Source organism: Nematostella vectensis, chromosome 6, assembly GCF_932526225.1.
Source record: "Nematostella vectensis chromosome 6, jaNemVect1.1, whole genome shotgun sequence".
Taxonomy (NCBI): Eukaryota; Metazoa; Cnidaria; class Anthozoa; order Actiniaria; family Edwardsiidae; genus Nematostella; species Nematostella vectensis.
In genome coordinates, this window is record NC_064039.1 from 575,730 (window position 1) to 599,801 (window position 24,072).

Below are 24,072 nucleotides of genomic sequence, written 5' to 3' on the forward strand. Positions count from 1 at the left end.
CATTCTGACAGCCCTTCAACGAACAGGTCATCTACAACAACTATGCATTTTTTCACAAAATTTGTCTCATCAGTGTCTTCTTTGGTTTGTTAGCTTTACGTTGGTCGGGCATGATTTCACGGGTAACCTTTGGTAGGTTGCCTGGCCACAAAGCACTTTCAAAATGGCGGATATCTCGAAAGTTAGCTTCGCTCTAGGCTCTGCATGATGGGGTATGATTTTGGTACATTTTGACGTGCTCTAGATAGGTCAGGGCTTGATATAACCACGCCAAGGGTTACCGAAAGGTAATTACCAAAGGTTTCGATACGAAATCTGACAAAACATGGACTTTCGGTATTCGACCCTAGATAAATTATCCAGCATACGAAATGCAAAATTCGTTTACATGGTAGGTCAAAAATAAAAACAACAGACGGGAATTAAATTGTTATGTTTACTTACTTTCCTATCTAATATTCCATGATTCAATTAATAAATAATAAACTTTTTAACGTGAAAACGTTACGTTTGCAAACTCTTTTCATACGAAAAGCTTAGGTTTTGTTCCGAGTACATTTTTATCATGCAAAGCGAAACGATAATTATTTCATGATTTTCAATCAATCGTTTGAAAAGTCGTCTGACTAATTGTCCTTATTAATCGCCAAATTCTTCATGATTATTCCATCAATCGTTTGGTGTAAGTTTCCTTTCAATAATTTTTCTCATATTATAATCTAGTATATAATCGAGCTTAGTTCTGAAGCTTTACTCAATGTCTTAGTCTAATAGTAGTCGAACAATCTTTAACCACAGGAAACCCGTCACTCCAGGAGATTACGCACAAGATCATCATAAATAATCTCCGCCATGCGGTCATAGCCCTGCGGTCTCAAGTGGAGCCCAGTCTCCCAGAAGAAATTTCTCTTCTCGTTCCCCATGGAATACCTTGGCAGCATAATGGCCAGGTCGCTAAGCACAGCCGCGCCTGTTTCCACAGCATACCGCCGCAGCCGCTCGTTGACGTATTTCCTCTCCTCACGTGTCTTGTGGCAATACTCGTTGACAGTTTCCTCGCAATCCGTTTCCGGTATGGTGACCACTACGGTGTTGAAGCCTCGTTTGTGTGCCTCGCGATGAGCTGCGATGATGTCATGTACTATTTTGTCCCAGTTCTTCTCGGTTGAGTCGCGTTTGTCGTGGATGATGTCATTAGTTCCTCCAAGGATGATTACCCATGAGTACCACTTGGTAACTAAATGCACAAATAGTGTTAAATCACCAATTAAAGTGGTTTTCAAAATCCCGTGCAACAAAATGTAATTGTTTAAGTGTAATATGCATACCAGAGCACATGAGAACAAAGACATTACAGTGTATTAGTACTAAATAAACTAAATAGTATTTCACGGATTTTTGAAAACCACTCTACCACCCCTAGGTAAATAGATGCATAAATAGTTTGTTCAAGTACTTCTCCGTCATAATGCTCATGGCTGACATACCTTTGTTCGAGTACTTCTCCGTCAAAATGCTCATGGCTGACATACCTTTGTTCGAGTACTTCTCCGTCATAATGCTCATGGCTGACATACCTTTGTTCCAGTACTTCTCCGTCATAATGCTCATGGCTGACATACCTTTGTTAAAGTACTTCTCCGTCAAAATGCTCATGGCTGACATACCTTTGTTCAAGTAGTGCTTAAGTCTCTTAGTCATGCTTGCCGCAGTCTCCTGGTCCTTGCCCTGATTATCGATGATGTAGCACTTATGGGAGTCTTTGTTTAATAGAAACTCGAGCTTGCTGGTGTATGGGTGGTAGGAGCCACTTCCCCCGTAGAAGCCTTTAGTAAGGCTGTCACCGAATGCGAGTATGCGCACAGCCTCCATACCTGATATTCATAAAACCGTTCATTTTCTTAAGCCTAGAAAAACTATAGACAAGCTGAAGAATTTTAATTAAAATTAGGTGATCTGGGTAGTCTTAAAAAGTGGATTCAAAATAAATCAACATAAGGTTGAAATGGTATATTATACGCCTCTATGAAAACAGTTTTGTTTTGTTGCAACATAGACAAAGAGGCAAAAGCGAGGAAAATACCGTCCAGCCAATAAATATGGGCTGGAGAGGTTTCTCCTCGATTCCGCTTTCCATTAAGAGGGTAAGAAGCAAGTACAAATACCACCCAAAATAGGGATCTTCATTGTTGAGCAATTGGCCAACAGGGTTATTAAGTTTGTACCATCGTACCAAGTGTTAAAGTAAGTCTCTACGTTTTTCCGTTTAGTATGTACCTCGTTTGACCTCACAGATGAACGGTCTACGTGCTTCACACCGTTCGCTTCGGATCCTTCCATTACGCAGAACTCCACAGCTGACGCCCTTTCTAGACTTGTCCGTGAATACATCGCTAAACGACTGACTCATGACAAAAGGGCTATCATCTGCCCACGACCAGGAGTCGCTCCTCCTCGTCAGACCCAGGTGGAATGCCTTGTGGTTCATTTTGCGTGACTTAAGGTGGCTATGGAGGAAGCCTAGCTCTTCTTCCGTCTTAGGCATTGCAAGAATGGCGTTGTACTTGGCACATTCTCGCGGAAATACCTCAAACTTCGACTTGGACGTGAAAATGCCGTAGCAGAACTCGTTATGCGCTACCCATCCTTTAGGGCATTTGGTCCGAAACTCTATGGAACAAAGTGGAAATCATTGTTTAAGCATAAACTTCAAAGATTATAAAAAGCCTCCAAAATATTATTACGAGCATAAGCATTGATTACCTGCTTTGCCAATGCTCTTACATTTCTCTACGGTGTCTTCATCAACATCTCCAAATAGACCTGGAAAGAAAAAGGGTAATGAAGACCAAGGGTGGAAACTTGAACGAGATCAGCTGCCCAGCCCTATTTCTCTCGCTAGAGCCAAAGGCAGATGTTTTTCTTTGATGATAGATGGTAAAAAATTCTTCCTGAAAATGAACACTATTGCTAACGAGAGTTAGTGTATGGCCTGGCCTAAGTAGGGCAAGAGTGTTTACGTGAAAGGAGAGTAAGGGTACCGTACTTTTGGGTATCTTGCGCCAGAGCTCATTTGGCACAGAGTGGCTCCTACTAAGTTGACACTGGTAAAAAAAGTTAAATCGCATCTTATTTATGGAGTGGCTTTCAATGCTTTTTTGTTAGAAGAGTCATATCCGCAAAAGTATACCGCTTCCTTAACCTAATTGCCAAAAAATCATGAACACTTGGGTATACAGTACCTTTGCGAGGCTTAACTCCTTTATACGTCGGCTGCACTCTCGGGTACCAGGGTTCTGTTGGGCGTGCGTGAATTCCCTGCGTCGACTTCCCATAAACGCTGTTTTGTACCATGCTTGCAGCCTCAAAAAGGCGTTCACTCATCGCTTTACCCTTTTTTGTCACTACTCGGGATTTCTCATTCCCGAAGAACCCTTGTTTTAAATAATCCGCGTCCAGCTCTTTGAGTAGCTTTTGCATGGGTACAACTGATTCTGTATATGATAGATGCGGTCCAAAATATCCGACGGTCTCAAACTTTCCCTTGCTCTTTGATCTCTGTCTTTTCTTACTTCCTCCATTTAATGTCTTGAGAGAAATAACACTTTCTTTTTTTCCACCATTTTCTTCTCTGGAGCTTTGCTTCTTCAGGTTAGGTGCAACATTCATTTCATCTTGTTTATGGATATTGTGCAGCAAAGCGACTGTCTCGACAAGTTTCTTCTTTTCATCTGATTTTATCGGGAAAGACTTCGCTTCTTTGGATTTGAAAAGAACAGGCGAATTCATGAAGAAATTATCTACCACTCCTTGAGGATGGAATATTGGTTTATTTTTCCAAGAAGGCATCGAGGTTTTGTCTGACCAGAGATCGGATTGCTTGTTAGTTTCAGAATGCTTCTTTTCGGAGTTTGTAGATATATTATTCTCCGTTTTCGGTTCTTGAGGAACTTGATTCATGTTTTTCATTATGTTTAGTGCTTTTTCGTATGACGAATCGTTAGAAGGGTTTTGCTCGCTGCTGTTAACATGGTCTGAGTTTTTCGCTTCTGATGTAAGATTCAATGAATCCTGTTGGACTTCCTCCAAATGCTTCGGCTCTTGTTCTGTCTTCCCATCACCAGGTTTAATGGCGCTTCCCTCAGCAGAATGCTCCAGATCTTCATATGACACATTTTGAGAAGGCTCCTGGGCGACGTGTTTCTTGGAATTCTGGGAATCTTGGAAACTGGCGAGAGCGGCAGTTTGCTGTGATTGGCCTTCCTGTGGCTGCGTCGCCATATTAGGAAAAGCATTGTAAGGGGACACAGGGGTCTGGGGACTGGTATTGCCATACATGGCGCTGACCGGTTTGTCAGCGGGAGCAGGCATTGTTTCCACGCTCGCGTCGTCGTCCATGGGGATGTCCATCTCTTTCATCATCTGCTGCATTTCCCCTTCGTCCATCTTCATCAGATTCTGGACGTCGTAAGGGTTACCATAGCGGGCGGGGTATCTGTACCCATTTTGGTATCCTTTATTTTGATAATAATTATTTCCTTGGTAACTGTTTGTTGTATAAAGATTATTTCCTTGGTAACCATTATTCATATACGCATTATTGTTTCCTCCGTAACCGTACATATTGTTATTCCCTTGGTAACCGTTGCTTTGATAAGAATTAATGTTTCCTTGGTTATTTATATTAGCATTGCTGTATCCTTGGTAACCGTTATTTGAATACGCGTTGTTGCTTCCTTGATACCCGCTTCCTTGGTACGCCTGGTTATTAAGGTAATCGTTGCTCGTACTGTCTACATTCTTGTTTCCGTAAAAGCCTTTATTTTTACTTTGCCTTATAGAGCCCCAATACTCTTTGCTCGGATAAGCCGTCTGATACCCACGATACCCCTTCTGTTTTAACACAGCCCGATATCTGGCCAAATCTTGCATCTTTTTGTACTTCATCCTTTCAATATAACGATTGTACTCCGCTATTCTTGCTGCACGTACTCTCATCATGGTATTCAAACGATTCTTGTAGGCAAGATACGCAGCTGAATTATACGGAGAAGGACGGAAACCAAACCCCGTAGATTGCTGATAGCCGGTATAATGGCCATACCCGCTATATGGCTTGTTGTAAGGATTGGCACCGTATCCAGTGGACGGTACACGTGAAGATCCAAGATTTCCCGAGTGTCCAGTCATTGTGTTTTGTGCTATTCCAGAGACAACAGGTGGTCCTTTCAAATGTGTTGCCACAGGAGGAGGGCCACCAGGGGCGTCTTCTCTCAACTTGTCGCTGATTTTTGAAGATGGATGATTTTTCTTTGCTTTGTTTTTGTAATTTTTAGAGACCTTGTGTGGTTTGTGATGCTTTGAGCCTCTCTCGATCAGATACATCAACTCAGCAGCCTTCTCACGTACTCTATCAGAAACATCTTTAGACTCTTTACTTTTGTCGTTTATCTTTCGACTTGATTTGGTGTAAGGGTGGATCGTAGTCGAATGCAGCTTCGTTCCTTTGTTCTCATCTTTTTTATCCACCACGATCTTCATCACCGGTTTGGGTGATTTGCTTGTTTGTAGTTTCTGGACCAACACAGACATCTGAACATTTTCCTTACCACTATTACCGCTATTGGTAGTGTTATGGTCGGTTTTGTCAACAGATGGCCCATGGAGTTTGTATTTGTTTTCTGGAGATTCTAAAGCATTAAGGTTGTTGTTTAGAGTAGACTCTCCCTTGTTGCTTGAAGTGCTGATAGTTTGATTCGCCTTTGTCAACTTCTGAGTTATTGTAGTGTTCATACTATCCAATTTAGTTGCACTTCCAGAAGCCTTTTTGTTTGAAAAACTCTGTCGAGAACCGTCATCAGGCGTATTTTTGCCAGCTTTTCTATGCCTTTTAGTCTCGTTCAGCAAGTTTCCGGTGTGTTTGTTTTTGACAAGACTCGACACCTTCTCGCCATCATCATCATCATCGTCATCAACATCATCATCATCATCACCATCCCTGTTTACTCCGTTGTTGTCTTCCGACTCTTCTTTGCTCGCGCTGACTTGGTTTATCTGATTCGATCCTCCATTTCGTTCACTTTCAATTTGCTCCTTATTAAGCTTAAGAAAGTCTACTATTTCCGGATGCATACTATTTTTACTGTTGTCGTTTTGTTTCTTCTCAGATTTGTATCCTTCTTTAAGATTTCCTGGTGACTGTTGGTCTTTACTACTCTTGATTTCTACCTTTAAATGTCCTTTTGCCGCCTGTTGGGAATTGTCCGTTCGACTTTTTTGTCTGGGTGATTGCTTGTCTTCGTCCTTCTTTCCGTCTGTCTTTGGTTTTCTAAGTATTGTCGTCTGGGTTTGGCTTGTCGTGGCTCCTTGTTTGTTTTCTCCAGGGGATTGGTTGCCTTTATGGTTGGCATTATTATCATGATCACTCGTCTCGTCCACTGTGTCTTGATTGTGCTTATTCGTCTGTTCGGCGCCAGGCCCGTACTTATCGCTTGACTCTTTGTTATTATGACTCTTAGTCACTTTTTTTATGCCAACCGAGCTATGCTCGCTTTTGGTCGCCTTTGAAGTAGTGTTGACTGCATTTTCAGCTTTTTTATTGGAGTCACCACCGTTTTTTGTAACGCCCCAAGGGCCATTTAGAACGTAAAAACCCATTGGGCTGGCACTTCCGGCGTCGCTCCGCTCCTTCTCTTTCCCTCGGTTTTTCTCATCAGTCATCAACACCCCTGGACCATTCGGGGCATCAAATCCCTCATTAACATTGTTGGTTTGATCACTAGCGCCACCCTTGTCTGAAGCATCAGTCTCATCTTCGATTTCTTCATCACCCGTTTTCTTTTGGTTCTGATGCCGATCTTTATTGCTCATGTCTGAGACTGGGCGACTGTCTCCTTGTTCATCGTATTTCTTAGATTCTTTATTCTTATTTTTGTTATCATTGCCTGTCAAGTCTAGTTGTGCACGATCTTTTTCTTTTCCGTGATTTGACTTGATGTTGTCGGATGTCCCTTCCCTGTGCTCATCAATCTTGTCTTCTTCACCTTTCTTCGGCACCGTTTTGTCATATTCATGTATTTCTTGCCAATCTTTGTTGTTCACTCCAGAATTCGACCGATTGTCTTCTTCATCTAGTTTTTCATAGTCGTTCGTAGGTTTTTTATTCTCAATTCTATCATCCTTGGTTGCTGTATCTTCATCTTTCTTGTCATCTTTATTGCTTTTCAACTCTGTGTCTTCATGCTTGTTCCCTTCACCATACTTCTCATCGTTATTCTTACTTGACAAACCTTCATCATTGCCGTCCTTTTTGTCACTATTCGTTTTTTCGTTCCCACTTTCATCGTTCCCGTCATCGTCCGAGTTTGCACGATTTTCCTCTTTATCCTTATTCATGTAGTGATCCTTAGATGCTACATTCATATATTTCTCGTTTTTTTGCTTATTGACATCTGGTCTCTTTTCCTTGTCATCTATTGAACTTTGACTATCGTCCTTATTGACATCTGGTCTCTTTTCCTTGTCATCTCTTGATCTCTGACTATCGTCCTTATTGATATCTGGTCTCTTTTCCTTGTCATCTCTTGATCTCTGACTATCGTCTTTATTGACATCTGGTCTCTTTTCCTTGTCATCTATTGAACTTTGACTATCGTCCTTATTGACATCTGGTCTCTTTTCCTTGTCATCTCTTGATCTCTGACTATCGTCCTTATTGATATCTGGTCTCTTTTCCTTGTCATCTCTTGATCTCTGACTTTCGTCTTTATTGACATCTGGTCTCTTTTCCTTGTCATCTATTGAACTTTGACTATCGTCCCTATTGACAACTGGTCTCTCTTTCTTGTCATCTCTTGATCTCAGACTATCGTTCTTACTGTCATCTGTTCTCCCTTTCTTGTTGTCTCTTGATTTTAGGCTATCGTCCTTGTTGGCATCTGGTCTCTCTTTATTATCTTCTCCGAATTTCACACTATCGTCTTTACTGTCATCCGTCCTCCCTTCTTCAATGTCATCATCGTTTTCTTCAGTATCATCGCTATTGCTGTTTTTGTTGCCCTCGCCAGACCCATCTTTAGTAAACCTGTCCTCACTCTTGCTGCTGATGTTACCTTCCTCGCTTTCTTGGCTCTTCTTGTGGTCCTCAGCAGCCGCGTCCTCCTCGCTCACGTGCTCGCCTGAGCCGTCTCCACCTGTGTGTTTCTCGTGAGTAATATCACTCCCTTCCCTGTGCTTGTGGTTCGTGTGATCGGCTATCGTATCTGTGTGTTTCTCGTGAGTAATATCACTCCCTTCCCTGTGCTTGTGGTTCGTGTGATCGGCTATCGTATCTGTGTGTTTCTCGTGAGTAATATCACTCCCTTCCCTGTGCTTGTGGTTCGTGTGATCGGCTATCGTATCTCCACTGTCACTCGTTTTCATGATTGTATCTCCCGAACCGCTTCCTGGATCATCGCCTTCGGCATTGTTAGAAATTACTTGGTGTCTCTCGCGACTTTCATTTAATCGATGACTCGCAAGATTTTCGTTACCTTGGTCGTGTTTGCGTTTCTCTTTCGCAACTGTTTGAATCGTCATGACAGCATTGCTACTGTTTTCTTCCAGACTTGTGTTTTCATTAATTTCTCCAACACCACTTCCTGAGGCACCCGGGTCAATTTTGCGTTTGTCATTTTCCCCGCCATGTTCATTGACACCTTCATGGCCGATTTGGTATTGTTCCACATTTTGGCTATCACCATCTTCCCACACATTTGGGAGATCAGTATCTGGTCCATCGTCGAACTGGTCGTCGTCCTCGTCTTGTAAATAACTGGGATACTCTCCTAAGTTTTCAGAGTAAATAGTGTCAGGATTTCGCGCGAAGGCAAATCTCTTATCCGCGTCTATAAGAAGAGACCGCTTGTAGACATCAGATTCGTAATCGTCTTGAGGTGACGTGATGTCAAGGGCGGGAGAGTCACTCAAAGGAAATAAGCCGGGTTTTGCGTGGACACCTTTAAAAATAACAATAAACAAATGCAGTTTAACAACAGAGGACAAAATAAGATAAAATTCTGACAAAATTGCAGGCCATTCTATCCTGACAGAAACTTTGATTGCAGTAACTAGTAGGGTAACTACTAGTAAGGTAGCTTTATTAAGAGAGAGTCTCAGGTCATCTTACTGTTATTCTATTTATCTCGCCCACTTTTCTGTAGTTTCAATCTCTTCCACATCGTGCAAAGTTTCCCTTACTTACCCTGGGACCAGAAGAGCTTTCCAACAAGAAGACACAGAATCCAGTATCCACGCATCGTCAAACTTCACGATTAAACTTTGTTAATCTTGTTTCTTGTTAACCATCAAAAACAAACACAAATGACCGCAACTCTAGACACAACTCCAAGCAGTAAACTTTTTTTCGATGTCGAGCCCGCTAACGAGAAACACTGTCCACCATTGATCTTGATTCACGTCGGGGTTCTTCACGCTAAATTTGGCTTCTGACTCAGTTCCTGAAAGCACTTGACCCCATCATTTTTCCAAAAATGAAAACCACAAACAAAGTTCGGAGAATCAAGTGATCCCTGAATCAATCAAAGCAGACGCTCTGTCAGGATTCGCGGACAACCTGTCCAAAACTTGTAATTGGCAGGTGACACTTGTCCAAGTTTAACGGGTCAGTGTGTCCAGTGAGGCTAAGAATGAAGAGTCATGACAGTGACGCACCCCACGCCCACATGAGGTCATAGTTCAACGCCGTTTGTTTGTTTGTTTTATTTTATCGTTACAAGATAACTCGATCTTAACTCGATCTTAACTTAATCTTTGTTAATGATTTTAAAAGATTAGGAAGATATACTGATATACATTAATATCGAATTGATTAAACTTACTACTTCCAAGGCCTAAATCACCACTGACCAGTCTGGTTTGCGGTCGCTGGGCGCACTCGCTATTTTCATCTGTCATAGTCATATATGGGAGTCATAGATTTATTGAAACACGGTTAAGGTATTTTAAGGCATTAGTATTGACAGTTTTATGATTAGCACTTTTAGTTAATTATAAAAGCAAATGTTCTACATATTTCTGTCAAAATCTTATACGTGAAGTGAGCGCACGAGTATTTTTTCTGCATGTGTTAAAAAACAGCGATGTAACGCTATCCTGCAATTGCTATCTCGCTATTCCCATACTCTTAGCTACTCCCATAGGGACTCGGTGTGTTGGTTTCTATACATCGAGTTTGCTTTGTTTTAATCGTAATCTATATTTTCTTCCACTTGATTGCTCTTGTGCTACTCAGAAATGGAAAGTGCATGTTCACTTGGGGAGTACTGGCTCATTATCGATATGATACTTGGCCAGTTTTGATAACATTGTTTGACCTGGAAAGCTGTGTGTGGTCTGTTCTGGACAGTTGTGTTGGGTCTGTTCTTGACAGTGGTGTGTGGTCTGTTCTGGACAGTGGTGTGGGGTCTGTTCTTGACAGTGGTGTGTGGTCTGTTCTGGACAGTGGTGTGGGGTCTGTTCTGGACAGTGGTGTGTGGTCTGTTCTGGACAGTGGTGTGGGGTCTGTTCTGGACAGTGGTGTGAGGTCTGTTCTGGACAGTGGTGTGGGGTCTGTTTTGGACAGTGTTGTGGGGTCTGGTATAGACAGTTGTTGGGGTTTGTTCTGGACAGTAGTGTGGGGTCTGTTCTGGACAGTGGCGTGGGGTCTGTTCTGGACAGTGACGTGGGGTCTGTTCTGGACAGTGGTGTGGGGTATGTTCTGGACAGTTGTGTGGGGTCTGTTCTGGACAGTGGTGTGGGTTTTTTTCTGGACAGTGGTGTGGGTTTTTTTCTGGACAGTGGTGTGAGATCTGTTATTGACAGTGGTGTAGGGTCTGTTTTGAACAGTGTTTGGAGCCTGTAATGGACAGTAGTGTGGGGTCTGTTCTGGGCAGTGGCGTGGGGTCTGTTCTGGGCAGTTGTGTTGCATATTTGTGTTGGCACTGGCAATTAGTTTGTTTTTGGCAAAAGGGTGTGGTCTGTTGTGGATACCCATTAGCCCCGGAGTATTCCTTAATACTCCCTTACTCCCTTAGATCAGGGCCGCAGCGCCCTCAAATGCCCAAAGGGCGCACAAATAGATTCAACAATCTTGCCACTGTGCGATATGCATAATGCTATTAATGTTATAAGAGTGTTTTCTGAACGCAACTGTAATTCAGTGTACATACTGCAAAGTGGATAATAAACGATCATTAATACGTCCCATTTCCGGTCAGTCCTGGCCGACAGGGAGTAATCACCTGTCTTTCACGGAGTCCATCACTTGTTAAACTCGTAATCTTCATCCATTGATCTCCATCAAACTTTCCTTGTTATGCATGTCCTTGTTCATCATTCCTTCCTTGTCTTTTACTGCCAATAAAAGGCGTTCTATTAAAAGGAATGCACTATGGTGTTTAAGCTTGCGACTAGATGCGAGTAGACTTACCTTAAGAATCGATACATGAACTTTTTTTTATCCCAACTCTTTGGTTCAGATAAATGACAAGGTTCGCAGAAAGGTCTCCACCAAATGTATCCACCTGCAGGCATTCTTGGTTTCCCCCTGCATGCCCGTAGCTAGCTCAAAGTGGTATTTAATTTTTCTTCCTTAATTAGAGCGGACCTTGCAGTCTGGGGGGGGGGGGGGGGGGGTAGGGGTGTGTGGCTCGGGAGGCCCGAACCCTCTTTGGCATGCGGCCTGTGCTACAACTTTGATGTGTAATTAAGTACGCAAGAACGGAATGTTTAATAGAACTCTACCAATTCCAAAAGTATTCATAAAAAAATTCAATGTTTTTATTGAATAAGCTTATGATACTCTTATCTTATATATATATGTTCAGTTTGTTCAATAAAATTACAATAATTATTAAAGAAGGCTTAAAATTTTGGAAATCGAAAAATTTAACTAGTAGAAAATGTCATATTTTAGCATGTTACTCGCTATCTGTCTAAGCTCTTCGACAAAGTGTACTTTTTCTCTCCTCTGCAGATCTGAACCGTTTTGATTATAGCCAAGAGAAAGCTTTACAATTTACATTCTAATTCATCGACAGACCTGAATACGCTTCTTAAGCTACATGGCGTAGATCGCATGTTGCTTTAGAAGCAAAACATGCCAATTGTTTGTTCCAGCAGTATCGACAGCATGCCAGAGTCTCATCACCGTGCTGCCCTAGAAAGGTTCGACAGATAACGTGACGTTAGCACGCAAGTTAATTCCGAACGAAATCGGATTAATAAGCATCTTGACCTCACATTTACTGTGTGACCGATCTATGGTCGGACCTTAACCTAACAAGAATTGTGCGAAGCTGACACGCCGATTGACTTAGGCCTAAGGTAGGTAACTTTGTTGGTTCGCGTACAGGCAGTGCCTGGTTTAATAAGCTAAGCCTTCAATTCTATCTATTTGGTTTAATGCCATGTCACGCACTCCAGGCTACTCGGTATGACACCATGTCACACACTCAAGCAGAGCAAACATGCCACGCATTGTCAGGAAAACACATAACTATGTGCCCGTATTACCTCTGCGTATGCTTTAGTCAGGTTACTTAGAGAGTATTAGAGAATCCATTGTCACAAATAGTCCTGAAAAGAATGGTTAAAGAATCATTTTGCGCTAAACCACACGTGTTGTGCCAAGTCCCAAACCAGTCCCAGCAGTTTTAGCCGCTGCTTTTCCGGTGCTTAGCCATCTTAGCCATTGCTTTGCGGAGTTTTGTTCGGATTTTGTTCAACAATGACTTGCGCGAGCCCGAGAAATCGATTATGGCGCCTCCAGCTGGCGCCTCATCCTTAGCCTCTTCTTGTTTCTTGAGGCTTCCTAGCTTGGCGCTGTCAATTGTGGGAGTACTTGCTGCTTCGCCTGATGCCGAGTTTAATTTCCCATTGTCCGCAGTGCTGTCAGACAATTGTGGTACTTTTAGCGCTGTCTTAGGACTTTCTGTATTTAACTCCTTGCTAGATGATGAGCTATTTATGTGTTGTGTTTTTGCGGGAATTGTCATAGTATCGTCTGCAGATGATACTTTATCTTCCTTCGAAGGAATTGTTATCGGGCTGTCTGCCGCTGGTACTTTCTTGTCCTTCGACTGCCCTGTTTGGATGACTGTGTTTCCGGAACCTGCACTGCTACTTTTTGGCGATGACTGAGCAGTATTTAAAGCTGTGTTCTTGGCACCAGGGCTGTTACATAAAGGCGTCGACTGGGCCGCAGCTGTGTTTTTAGGGCTAGGGCTTATTTGTGCATCTGCTGGATTGATCGTGACCACTGTCACACCAGGAGCAGGTTTGGATACTTTTACACCAGATTTTCCAGGACCTGGACACGGTGTTTTCATCATATTTTCCATGTCAGTGGGCGTCATCGAGCTCATCATGTTCTCCATATCGCAGTCCATGCCCATGTCTGGCATAGGCTCGTTCATCATTTGCTCCATCTCCATCATGTTCTGCTGCATCATCTGCTGTTCATAAGGGCTCATCCTCCACTGGTTTTGTCCGTTGCTTTGATAACCGTTTCCAGGGTAGCCATTACTAGGGTATGGGCTGTTGGCCATCATTGGTTGTGTGTTAGGCTGTTTTGGTTCATATTTGCCTTTGGCTTTCTTATTTTCCTCTGGCTTCTGTTGTTGTTGTAGTTGATGTTGTTGTTGTTGAGGTGCTTGAAGTTGCCCGCCATAGTTCATCGCCCCCTGCTTCATTCCGTTCATGCTATTGTAAGGCATGTACTGGTTTCCCATGTTGTTAACGCCATGGTTATACGGGCTGGAGCCATATGGATTATACGGGTTGTTCTGATTTCCTCCCATCTGTGGTTGTATCTGACCTCCTTGTCCGAACGGATTCATCTGACCTCCTTGTCCCATCTGATTCATTTGTCCGCCTTGTCCCATCTGATTCATTGGTCCGCCTTGTCCCATCTGATTCATTTGTCCGCCTTGTCCCATCTGATTCATTTGTCCGCCTTGTCTCATCTGATTCATTTGTCCGCCTTGTACCGCTAGCCCTCCCTTCGCCATGTTGCTAACCTGGGCAGAGTTGCTTCCAAGTGCTGTGGCTGACTGCCCGCCTGAATTCACTTGAGCCGTCGCTATATCATGAACTTCGTCGGGGGGTGGACCTTCATCAATGGTCTTGCTGTGCTTTTTTATGCTGCGGTACTTTCCGTTGACTGTGTGTTGTTTGTGGGAGCTTTTGTGATCTATGAAATAGTAACGATTTAATAAGGAATTAACAAAAGTAGAAGCTACTGCTTTCATTTCAAGCCTGTGTTCGCCCAGTTAACCGGCTGCCTTCTCAAAATCCAGACAGCGGTTAAAAACATGGGGAACGGTATAATTAAAGTGACAAATATATAGACAGGTAAGCACATCAACGACCCGAGGAGGTAATTGAGATTCAAGATCAATAATAGATGTTTCGCTAGTTACCGTTCCGATCGTTCAGTGCTTCGCTTGTCAAGTACCATTGTTGACTATTCGTCGGACTTTCAAATAACATGCAATGTTATTTTCATAGCTTTTTTCATGCAAACTTAATTTGTATCTGATAATCCACAGTAAAACATTTCGATAATGACACAATAGGATTCGGTTAATTTTACCAGCAATATTACCTCGAATTTAACAACAACAAGATGATCAAAACAAGCCACAATAAAATTGATATAGTAACAATAAAGCAGCAATTATAAGTGCTGCTGTTGTTTCTGTAACCACTTATTTGATAAACAAGCTTATCACATTTGAAAACTCACCATGACAAGTAACCAAGCCAGAACTAATCAGAACAAGCAGAAGCAGCGCGAATCGTCTCATTTCGCGTTAATTGCTATCCCTATAAACCATCAAATACACGACCGAACAATCACCCCGGAACAACGCCACTTGCCGGAGAAAGCCCTGGAGTGCGTCTTAGGAGTAATTACTGGAAGTTTTAACCGATCAAGTAACTCGAAATGCCGGAGCAGGTGCCGTGAGTGAGATTTTTCTACGGGTCGCTGTGCTTTATAGCTATCGCTAAGTAGCTCGTCCACTATTTGCTTCGTCAACAGTTGAACTGAACTAAACGGAACAATTACATTTTTGGCTAAATTGCAGATTTTGACATTTTAAAGAACTTGCCACTTGACGTGACTCAGCAGAATTTATAATTTTTAAAGGGCTCCGTGAGCCAACCCGTAAATGTACTTGACAAATTAAAAACATAAAAAAAAATGTTGATCGCAGAAGTTTAATTCAGTAAGAATGAGTGCAATTGTACATACCTTTAATTTACTGGACGGTAAGTGCAAATTAATCAAATGGATAAACAATCAAACTAACAATTTCGTTTGGTTCCGATAACGTCACTTTCGAGCAACACGTGATGTTGTTAGGGAACTTAAGATCCAAGGAGGCAGAGGGATGTTGCAATGACGCAAAGTTTAAAAATCTGCTAGGGGTGAGGTATACTGGCAACTAAAGCCAGCAAATGCTCAATAATAGCAAAAACTTGGATACTTAATGCATGATTCTTTATTTACATGGATATTTACATGGCTTTATGTTCGTAACATTGACTATAAAATTTTATTCTTTTTTCCCAAAGTGTACATTACTACAAGAAAAGCATTATATCTCCTCTGACGACGCATACAATTCGTAAAGGCTTTATTTACCAGAGACTGTCATCTAGGATTATTTTCTAGAATAAACAATTAATATTCTAAATCGACCAAGCTAGGTGTTAACTTGGTTACTGTTTTGTTCATTATTCTAACAAGGATGTATTTATACACTGTCTATCCTATTCATATCTGCCCTTCATTGTCTATGACTAATATTGGTAATAATGATAATGGAGGTGCTTTCAAACATTTCTTTCATACATTGTGAGAGTACATGATATTACCAAGAAACTAAAAAAATTTCCACCATTTCGATGTGGTCGCCGAATTGACAGAGAAGCTCTTCTTCGTTGTTATAACTCAACATTCCAAACCCAAAAATGATATTTGTATGACCACTTAAACGCGAATATGACGTTGGTGTGGCTTTAATTTCTTTTTCGTCATCAACGCGCTACCAACGCTTTGTTTGGCGTTATAGTTACCCCGACGAAACTAATGGCGGAAGAACTGTATCAACATAACGTTGATAATAACCATAATGATATGACAGTGATACAGACTGATAGCGTGTCTGTGACATATAAATGGCAGTAATGATTGTGATGGCAATGATGATGACGATAAATGTGTCTATCTGTACACCTTTCCGCTGATGGTGACGATGACGATGAGTAACGAGTGCTGAGCTACACTTTAACTGTCGTATTTCTATTACCGATGGCCATGACGGTGGTATGCTCAAATGTCTCTCCGTTGTAATTATTTCCGCTGATGGTGACGATGCCTGTGACGGTGATGGTGCCGTAGTGCGCTTCTCTTCCGTCGTTTGTTCCCATTATTTTTGATTAGCTGAGTAAGGATCTTTGACTGCATATCATATAAGTTATCCACTCTTTGCAACAGCTTCTTCAGTAAAAGAACCCCGATCTTCGACTTCTTAGCAATGTGATTTCGTTTGATGACTGAGCTACCAGTCGGGGTAGGAGAACTTCGAGAGGCACTACCTTCTGAATTTGAGTCGTCTTTGAAGCTATTTGGCCATGTACTGGCATGGGTGCTATTTTTGTTACGCTTCCTTGCGCCTTCAAAAAATCTACTCGTGTTAATGCTATTCCGAGAGCCCTTAAGCCAAATATTGATATTATTTCTACGACGCCTCTTCTCTATTTCATTCTCTGATTCGTGAAGATCGCGTTTCTTGATTTCCAAACCTCCTTTCTGAAGACTTTTGACATGCTCTTTGGCACGTTTGATTGCTGACCACCTGGCTGTTTCTATGAAGGTCAATATCTTTTCTATCTTTCTAATGGACGCTAACTTCTGCTTGGCTATCTCATTTCTTTTTCTATCCTCCTCTAATTTCATCTTCTTCTTCTCTAGATCCTGGCTTGATGTTTTAGTGCTGTTGCTACCATCATTCAAGGCTTTGGCCTGCTTCTCAAGTACAGCCTCCTCATCCCTGATCGCTTGGTCAGTTTGGTCTCTTTCTTTCTTTGTCTCCGTCTCAACGTCATCAATGATATGATTGACGGATGGTGGCGATAGTCCGATCTTATCTTCGATTTTCTTCACGACTTCTGCGGCCTTTTGAGTGTTCTTAACCTTTGTCAGCGCTTGGATCAAAAGTGGGTCCACTGCATGAAAATAGAAAGGACATGAAAGGTGATAATGATATTGAATTTCACACGCAAAAAACAGCGATGGGTTGGGACACATGTGCTTTGTGTGAAAAACAAGTTTACCACAACTTGTTTACCACAACTTGTTCAAAATAGAAAAGTGACGATTGGAGCACAGAAAGCTTTGGCTGAGGTTTAAACTTGGCCGACAGGAGAATTCAATAGGAACAATTGTTTTTTACTCATAAGATATGAATCCCAATCTTTAGAATTATTTTGGTTAAATACTTGATTAATATTAAGAGCTGTTTTCTTGACCGTGAATAATACCCCAAAGACATACATTACGCCAGACATATCATCATATCCGATAATGGCGGATACCGTGAGTAATGCCTAGATTACGCCATAAAGCCTCAAGTTCATATCCGATAATATGACGATTAACTAAAGGCTAGGTTTCAGTTCCAGTTAACTTACACATCTGATAGTTGACCCGTTGCGGCCCATACTGGTCTTGTTGCCACGCCAACGCTTGCTGCTGTTGCTGTTGAGGTCCAGACATAGCAAACCGACCCCACATGTCATAGCTACCGTATGGCTGCATGGGAGGCCATGGCGCTGCAAACTGACTGGAGAATGGAGGCGGCACAGCAGCAGGCTGGTCATGGTACTGTTCGTCATCACCCTTGCTCGTGTCCTCTGGCGTAAACGGTGAGGTGTTGTGGAAAGCATCAGGGTTAATGTAGGGTTGAGACGGTTGTGGGCTGAATGGTGCAAAGGCTTGGAGTTGAGGCTGTTGCATGGTAGGAGCAGGCGGTTGATATGGCAATTGCTGTTGGGGCGGCATAGGGGCGGGTGGTTGTTGCGGTCGCGCAAACGGCTCGTAAGGAGCCAGATTTGGCTGATCGTTGAACTGTGCGTTCATCTGCGAAGCAGACTCAGGTGTGAAAAAAGCTTGTTCCGGCTCATCCGGTTTATAAGCAGCGTGTTCCGGTTCAGCAGGTTTGGTTTCAACTTCAACAGGTTTTGACGCAACTGGTTTATATGCAGCGTTCAGTCGTTGCTGAAACAGAGCGGGATTCGAGTGGAGCTGGAACAAGGTGTGCATCATCTTCTTCAGGTCAAGGGGGGGCGGTCGCTTATTTTCGACAAAGTCTCCGTGGTAGATATCAGGCACCTTGCTCTCTGCAGGTTGTGATAGCTGTGCTGCTGGAGACGACTGCGAATAATACTGAGCTGCCTGTGGTAGTAGTTCTTTAGAATTATACTGCTGGGCTTCCTGTGGTGGTAGTCCTTGCGAAAAGTATTGCTGGGCTGCCTGTGGTGGTGGTTCTTGCGAAGAGTACTGTTCGGCTGCTTGTGGTGGCGGTCCTTGCGAAGAGTATTGCTGGGCTGCCTGTGGTGGTGGTTCTTGCGAATAATACTGCTTGGCTGCCTGTGGTGGCGGTCCTTGCCAAGAGTATTGCTGGGGTGCCTGTGGTGGTAGCCCTTGGGAAGAGTACTGTTGGGCTGGCTGTGGTCTGCTATACTCGTCGTACCAACCAAAGCCTGGCGATGCTTTGAATCCGTTTTGCATGTAGGCCGCATAATAGGTAGGTTGCGCTTGCATTACGTTGGGAATATACGGCTCTGGTTCTGGCATCACCGGAGGTTTAATTGGATGATAATTCAAACGCTTAGCAGCCTTCGTCTTGTAGGCCTTTGCAGGCTTCCTGGAACTCTTGGCGGGTTTATCATGAGATTTTACGGGCTTGCTGTAGTATTTGGCAGGTCGTGTCTTCACCTTCGCGTGTACTGAAGCTGTCTTTGCGTGAACCTTTTTGACTTGCGCTGGTCTAAAAGGCGCTGGTCTGTATGGTTCGGGTGCCGGTCTATATGGCTGTGGTGCCGGTCTGTACTTGTTCGGCGCCGGTCCATACTGCAGGGGCTGTTGCTGCATCATAGGGTTAGGATTAGGAGTAATTTGTCCTCCGTATCTATACATGTTGTACTGAGGCATGGGTCTGGCCTGGAAAGAATTGAAGTAGGGCGCCGAGGGGTGACTCATGTCAGCAAAAGGCGCATTCATCACCGGTGCCGCAGGTTGATTTGTAAACTGCAGGGCTTGTTCGGGGAACTGTGGCGATGGAATAAATTGTTGCGGTGGTGGTTGTGATGGAGGAGGAGGGGGAGGAGGTTGTTCTGTTTGTGGAGGCATAGCGTCGTTGAACTCCATGTTTTGGGGGTTTGCCGGTGGAAGATCAAGGTAAGGCTGAGGCGGCTGAGTGACAAGAGGCATTTGAGGTGAATATGGCATGTTATACTGATGTTGATATTGCGGCATATACCCCATCATTGGGCCGTACGGTGACACAGGCGGTGCGTCCGCAAATTGACTCGCGTATGGCCGAGAAGGAGGATTATTTATACGGTCTCTAACAGCCAGCTCGAGTTTTTGTCTAGCTCGTTGTTTCGCGAAGTACTTGGCCACTTCTAGCTCTACTATCAACTTCATTACATCATTGGTCCCTTTGACATCCTCTTCAGCAAGTTTCTCGAGTTTTTCAAACTTCTCTTTTTTGACGCTGTCGTCTTGTTTGTTGATAAGATCCTTGAACTTGCTCATCTCGTCTTTAAGTACTGAAGTGAGGTTCTTTGTCTTTTCCTCAGCAGTACTGGGGTCAAGTCCCATCTCCTTCTCCATGCTCGTAAGAACATCCGAGGCTTTCTCAGCATGCTGAAGTTTGGCTTTAGCTTGCGCAACTTTGTCATCTGTGGAAATAAGATCAACAAATCAAGACATAATTTATTTGGCTGAAAGGTCTCGAACTTTGAAGGGGAGCTAAAACTAGCTCGACTTAGTTGGGGTTGGAGATCCGAGTACGATCTTGCGGGTTCTATTTACTTTGAGCCGAAAAGACTCATTTAATGCATTTTGCTGTTGAAAATACCTGACGACGTCGAAAAAGTTCTTTCGCCTCGCGCTTCTTCGCTCTGGGGCTCCATGTCTTATTTAGGAATCACACAAAACTCTTTTTATCTACTTGTTCTATACACGTAAAAATAATCGCGTTTTTGCACAGCTTTGCCTTATATTTTGCCCTTACCCTGATTGAGTTGTCTTTTTTTGCGATCTGCTTGTTTCTGACCTGCTGTCGTCGTCATGTTCAGCATCTGACCAATAGTGTTATTTGTCGATCCAACATTTGCCGCTTTGCTTATTTTGACAGATCCCGCTTTCTTCACAGACTGTTTAGCCACATCTTTCTCAACTTGTCTAGCCTTTGGTTTGTAATTGGTCCCTGTGACCTTCGCAGTGTTGCTGACAGATAATGTGCCCTTACTTTTCACTTCAAGTATAATTCCTGGTTTAGTTGCTTTTCTAAGCACTTTGCCTTTTTTAGAAAACGATTCAACATTGCGTTTTCCCGCAATAGAATGTCTTCTGTCGGCAGATTCGTCCTTTAAGGGATATAACAAATCGTCTTTTAAAGAGCTCCCCTTTGTCTGTGATTCATTCCCAACCTCCCCAGTCGGGCCGTCTGCCACCTTGGTAAGAGCCCCGCCCTCGCCTTTTAATGATGGCATTCCACTTGCGTTTGTAGCCACTTCCTCATCCTGTGAATTTTCCGCACTCTCCGTGGCGTCTGTAGATGGTTGTTCATCGGCTTTTGCACTTTGCTGAGCAGCTCCATCGTCGTCGTTATTTTTGAATTGTGGTACGGGCTGATCCAATGTTATCTCGCCAGCACTGCCCTCTTCCTCCTGGTCATTGTTGAAAGGGGCTGATGATAATAAGTAGAAACAGCTTTTTCAAAAAAACAGCAAAATAATCAGTTACTTTTTTTTTTTTATAAAAACAAACGCTAGTTACAGAAAATCAAGAAGGTGTTCGAATAGGGTGCAAAGGGCACGGAAAGGCTGCCCATGGTCGATTTATACATTTCTCCATAATGAGAAATAGTTTTTGTCATTATTTTTTGTCATTATTTTTTGTCAAACAACCTTCTTTTTTTAGCGAGACAAGCTGCAATAAAAACATGTAGGTGTGGCAGGCCCTTTAGTTCGCTTTGCTAACTAGTTTTGAATTACAGGGCCAATACGTTATAATCCCAGACGCCCCTTGGAAGCGGGTAGGGGTCGAGGAAGAAGAAAGACAGAAAATCGGGTCATCGAACAACTAACGGATAAATGTAACGAATTTTAGGACAAAAAACCTGCTCCATGACCAAACAAAACTTTCAGCTACACAGGCTAGTATCCAGAGAATTCACCGTACCTTTCTCAAGGGACTGCTCTTGACGGATGGCACCATCATCCGGGATATCGTACTCCTCAACGGGCGACACAAAACTCGTCTCGAAATCTGGCACGGCATTCTCAAGGTCAACCGAGTCCTCAAACAATTCTGTCGTAAAAAATACAAATACCGTGAAACCAAGTTCTCATGACACTCGACTAATCAGGACCCTGGTTATTGATTGCTTTTATAAAGTAACGACTAAAAACGTCTGCCCGAACTTAAGGTCATTCCACGTGGAGAAGAGCCCAATACACTAGCTATCGACAGCGAAGTTTTGTTGTCGAAAAGTATTATGTGACATTGTGGGAGATTGCGTGACGACATACCTTGTTGGTGTGTGGTGACGAGCAGACTCAAAAGGACGAAGAAGAGTTTCGTCCATGTGGGACCCACGCGCACCATTTGTACACCTGCGACAACAGGGGATGCATGAGATGCACGATAGGACATGAAGGGCATTCTTGAATGCTTTTACAAACACACCTAGGACTACGACAAAACAACGACAAAAGCAAAGCAACACTTGACAGGACAAAAATGAAGGCTGTGAAAAGGCACCGAAGACATGCAATACCTGACAGAGCGATACAAGGAAAAATAAAGAACCTCATCCTCGGAACACATAATGATACCCACCGTTCTTCTATCATAAAACCAGCCATACTTTACTACTTTCGTCAAAGTGTAGTTGTTTTCAGGGCCTAACGATAATGTACAGAAACTACGATGAATTGTAATAGTGTCATCGTTCTTTACATGAGTGTCGCACCATTAGGAGTTTTTTTTTATTGAGACTTGTCAAAATATCATAAAGACAGGAACTTGTAGGCATTTTGAGGCTGTCAATGAAATGTCCCCGCATCCGGCTAATATCGTTTCCTGGAAACTATAGGCAGTTTCGAAGAACTATAATCCCAATTAAGATATAACTTACTTACAAATTCTCGTTTTTGTACGTGTTATAACTCGTCAACACCTTTCGTACAAGTCACAGTCAGTTCTGTTCTGTTGTCAGTAGTAACTGCTAAATTACATATGTTTGTCGTGCTTGGTTTAACGAATACGCAGTATTAGGATGCACTCTTAGTTCAAGTGAAAGCTTGAGAGAGAGAGAGAGAGAGACGAGTCCAACTTACAAACCCCGGCCGACAGAGACTTTCAAACGAAGTTATTACAGGATGATGTCACTAATCCTTTCCCAAAAAATAACATCAATAGTTTCATTTTGTCTTTTCAAACGAGACAATGTTTATAAATCGAAACAATTTAAAACTACAGGGGTTTGCCCTTTTACTTAAAACAAACGCATCGAAGCACGATACCAAAACAGATGATTTAAAACATCGTGAACTATCTTATTTCTCTCTTGATACAAATCCTAATAGAACTGTATGGCAACTAGGATTAATAAATACACCCGATAAGGATAATATATCCAGTAAAGTTCGAATTTTGGATTATGGGTATTTGTCCGCTTCTTTCCTTGTGGCGTTACGCTCGACGATTGTATGTACGACCCACAACCTCAATCTACTCACCTTACGAGAAGGGAAGTATTTCAACGCGCAGAATCCATAACAAGGGAGCACTAACGAACGTACTCGAATTATAAATCATTCCCACAGATGGAATTATGTCGTAATACACATCGCGGACGACACGAAGTCAGCCATTAGTCCTCTTTAGAGTTCTTTCTTAGTCGTGAGCATAACGTAGGTTGTAAAAAATGTAATTTGCACGCTTTGTGGCACTAACACCAGTGGGAAGATCTTTAATTTTGGCGCAAGAAAATATTCAGTATTATATATATTGTAGTTTATATTTTTTCAAATAATAAGTATGCAATATAAAAAAATGAAATTTATTACGGTTACTTTCTGTTTTTTTTTTTTTTAAATAATGGGCGGTATTTTTTTGGATACGATTGTCATATATTGATGATCACTGGGTCATTACGGACGATGTCATATCCCTATAGAAGGCATCACAAAAGTAAGGAGCCCAATCCAGCAAGTAACAAGCTTAATTTATCAGTATCCATCTCCAGTGAGATTGACTGGACTCAGTGATCAAGGTTACATGGGGGCAAAGTCGCAAGTTTGTCGGAGCGCGGGTCATTGATCTTGATATCACAACGTACCTGTCAAAGGATTCCCTCAAATCCTAAACATATCCAAAACAATGATGAATGGAGAATCCCAAATCTTGAAGCGCTTCCAAGCTTCAGTTTCGTTACGATAATTTATAATTTTCTCTTGTCTTTACGCCATTTTCGTGAAACCTTTTCGCGACGTCTTTCTGATTCTCACCTAAGTCGATAAGGTCATCTTCCGGAATCAACCAATCACAGCGCTCGGTGGGTCGACGGAGAGTTCCCTTCTCATCTGTGAGTCATTGACCCGTTGGGCGAGTTTGAAAGCGTTTTAAAACGACCAAGGAAACACCTGTTGTTATTTTAGCGACTGACTAAAGATGGAGGCGATTTGAGAAACAATTCTTATTAACACGTGAACAAAAACCACTCAAAT

At 42.6% G+C, this 24,072-nt stretch overlaps 3 protein-coding genes and 1 long non-coding RNA gene across 7 annotated transcripts; 1 reads left to right on the plus strand and 3 right to left on the minus strand.

Annotated features, from left to right (window-relative positions):
• The first annotated feature begins 56 nt into the window (after positions 1 to 56).
• On the plus strand, positions 57 to 2,014 carry LOC125567881. Its single transcript, XR_007311869.1, has 2 exons — positions 57 to 287; positions 799 to 2,014. It is a non-coding gene; the product is annotated as an uncharacterized LOC125567881 (long non-coding RNA).
• Positions 423 to 10,066, minus strand: LOC116617824 (putative uncharacterized protein DDB_G0282133). 2 transcript variants are annotated; one of them, XM_032380854.2, is made up of 7 exons: positions 9,242 to 10,066; positions 8,400 to 8,996; positions 3,243 to 8,330; positions 2,764 to 2,823; positions 2,278 to 2,670; positions 1,668 to 1,874; positions 423 to 1,237 (listed from the first exon to the last, which is right to left on the minus strand). In XM_032380854.2, exons 1-7 carry the CDS (start codon positions 9,294 to 9,296, stop codon positions 807 to 809), a joined length of 6,831 nt encoding a protein of 2,276 aa, XP_032236745.2. In that variant the 5' UTR covers positions 9,297 to 10,066; the 3' UTR covers positions 423 to 806. The 2 variants fall into 2 exon arrangements, with proteins under 2 accessions (XP_032236745.2, XP_032236744.2); XM_032380853.2 differs by having other exon boundaries at positions 3,243 to 8,996.
• Positions 10,067 to 11,795: 1,729 nt separating this feature from the next.
• On the minus strand, positions 11,796 to 15,000 carry LOC5511520 (transcription activator MSS11). Its single transcript, XM_001631863.3, has 2 exons — positions 14,786 to 15,000; positions 11,796 to 14,230 (listed from the first exon to the last, which is right to left on the minus strand). The coding sequence occupies exons 1-2, from the start codon at positions 14,844 to 14,846 to the stop codon at positions 12,693 to 12,695; spliced, it is 1,599 nt and encodes a 532-aa protein (XP_001631913.2). The 5' UTR covers positions 14,847 to 15,000; the 3' UTR covers positions 11,796 to 12,692.
• Positions 15,001 to 15,527: 527 nt separating this feature from the next.
• Positions 15,528 to 23,971, minus strand: LOC5511521 (proteoglycan 4). Of its 3 annotated transcripts, none has more exons than XM_048729341.1 (6): positions 23,854 to 23,971; positions 21,871 to 21,954; positions 21,521 to 21,649; positions 20,349 to 21,026; positions 17,740 to 20,013; positions 15,528 to 17,274 (listed from the first exon to the last, which is right to left on the minus strand). In XM_048729341.1, exons 2-6 carry the CDS (start codon positions 21,944 to 21,946, stop codon positions 16,400 to 16,402), a joined length of 4,032 nt encoding a protein of 1,343 aa, XP_048585298.1. In that variant the 5' UTR covers positions 21,947 to 21,954; positions 23,854 to 23,971; the 3' UTR covers positions 15,528 to 16,399. The 3 variants fall into 3 exon arrangements, with proteins under 3 accessions (XP_048585298.1, XP_048585297.1, XP_032236747.2); XM_048729340.1 differs by lacking the exon at positions 23,854 to 23,971 and adding an exon at positions 23,685 to 23,847; XM_032380856.2 differs by lacking the exon at positions 23,854 to 23,971 and adding an exon at positions 23,083 to 23,307.
• Between the last annotated feature and the right edge of the window lie 101 nt (positions 23,972 to 24,072).

What these genes read in the sequence shown, in the direction of transcription:
- LOC116617824 (XM_032380853.2), bottom strand. Translation starts at nt 9,296, where the DNA reads ATGCGTGGATACTGGATTCTGTGTCTTCTTGTTGGAAAGCTCTTCTGG. An exon ending in AGGAGTTAAGCCTCGCAAAG is followed by an intron (nt 2,824 to 3,242) that starts GTACTGTATACC and finishes TTTTCTTTCCAG; the next exon opens with GTCTATTTGGAGATGTTGAT. An exon ending in TAAGCACTACTTGAACAAAG is followed by an intron (nt 1,238 to 1,667) that starts GTATGTCAGCCA and finishes TTGTGCATTTAG; the next exon opens with TTACCAAGTGGTACTCATGG.
- LOC5511520 (XM_001631863.3), bottom strand. Translation starts at nt 14,846, where the DNA reads ATGAGACGATTCGCGCTGCTTCTGCTTGTTCTGATTAGTTCTGGCTTG. An exon ending in TGGCTTGGTTACTTGTCATG is followed by an intron (nt 14,231 to 14,785) that starts GTGAGTTTTCAA and finishes ACTATTTCATAG; the next exon opens with ATCACAAAAGCTCCCACAAA.
- LOC5511521 (XM_048729341.1), bottom strand. Translation starts at nt 21,946, where the DNA reads ATGGTGCGCGTGGGTCCCACATGGACGAAACTCTTCTTCGTCCTTTTG. An exon ending in CGTCACCACACACCAACAAG is followed by an intron (nt 21,650 to 21,870) that starts GTATGTCGTCAC and finishes TTTTTACGACAG; the next exon opens with AATTGTTTGAGGACTCGGTT. An exon ending in ACGGGTCAACTATCAGATGT is followed by an intron (nt 17,275 to 17,739) that starts GTAAGTTAACTG and finishes ATTTTCATGCAG; the next exon opens with TGGACCCACTTTTGATCCAA.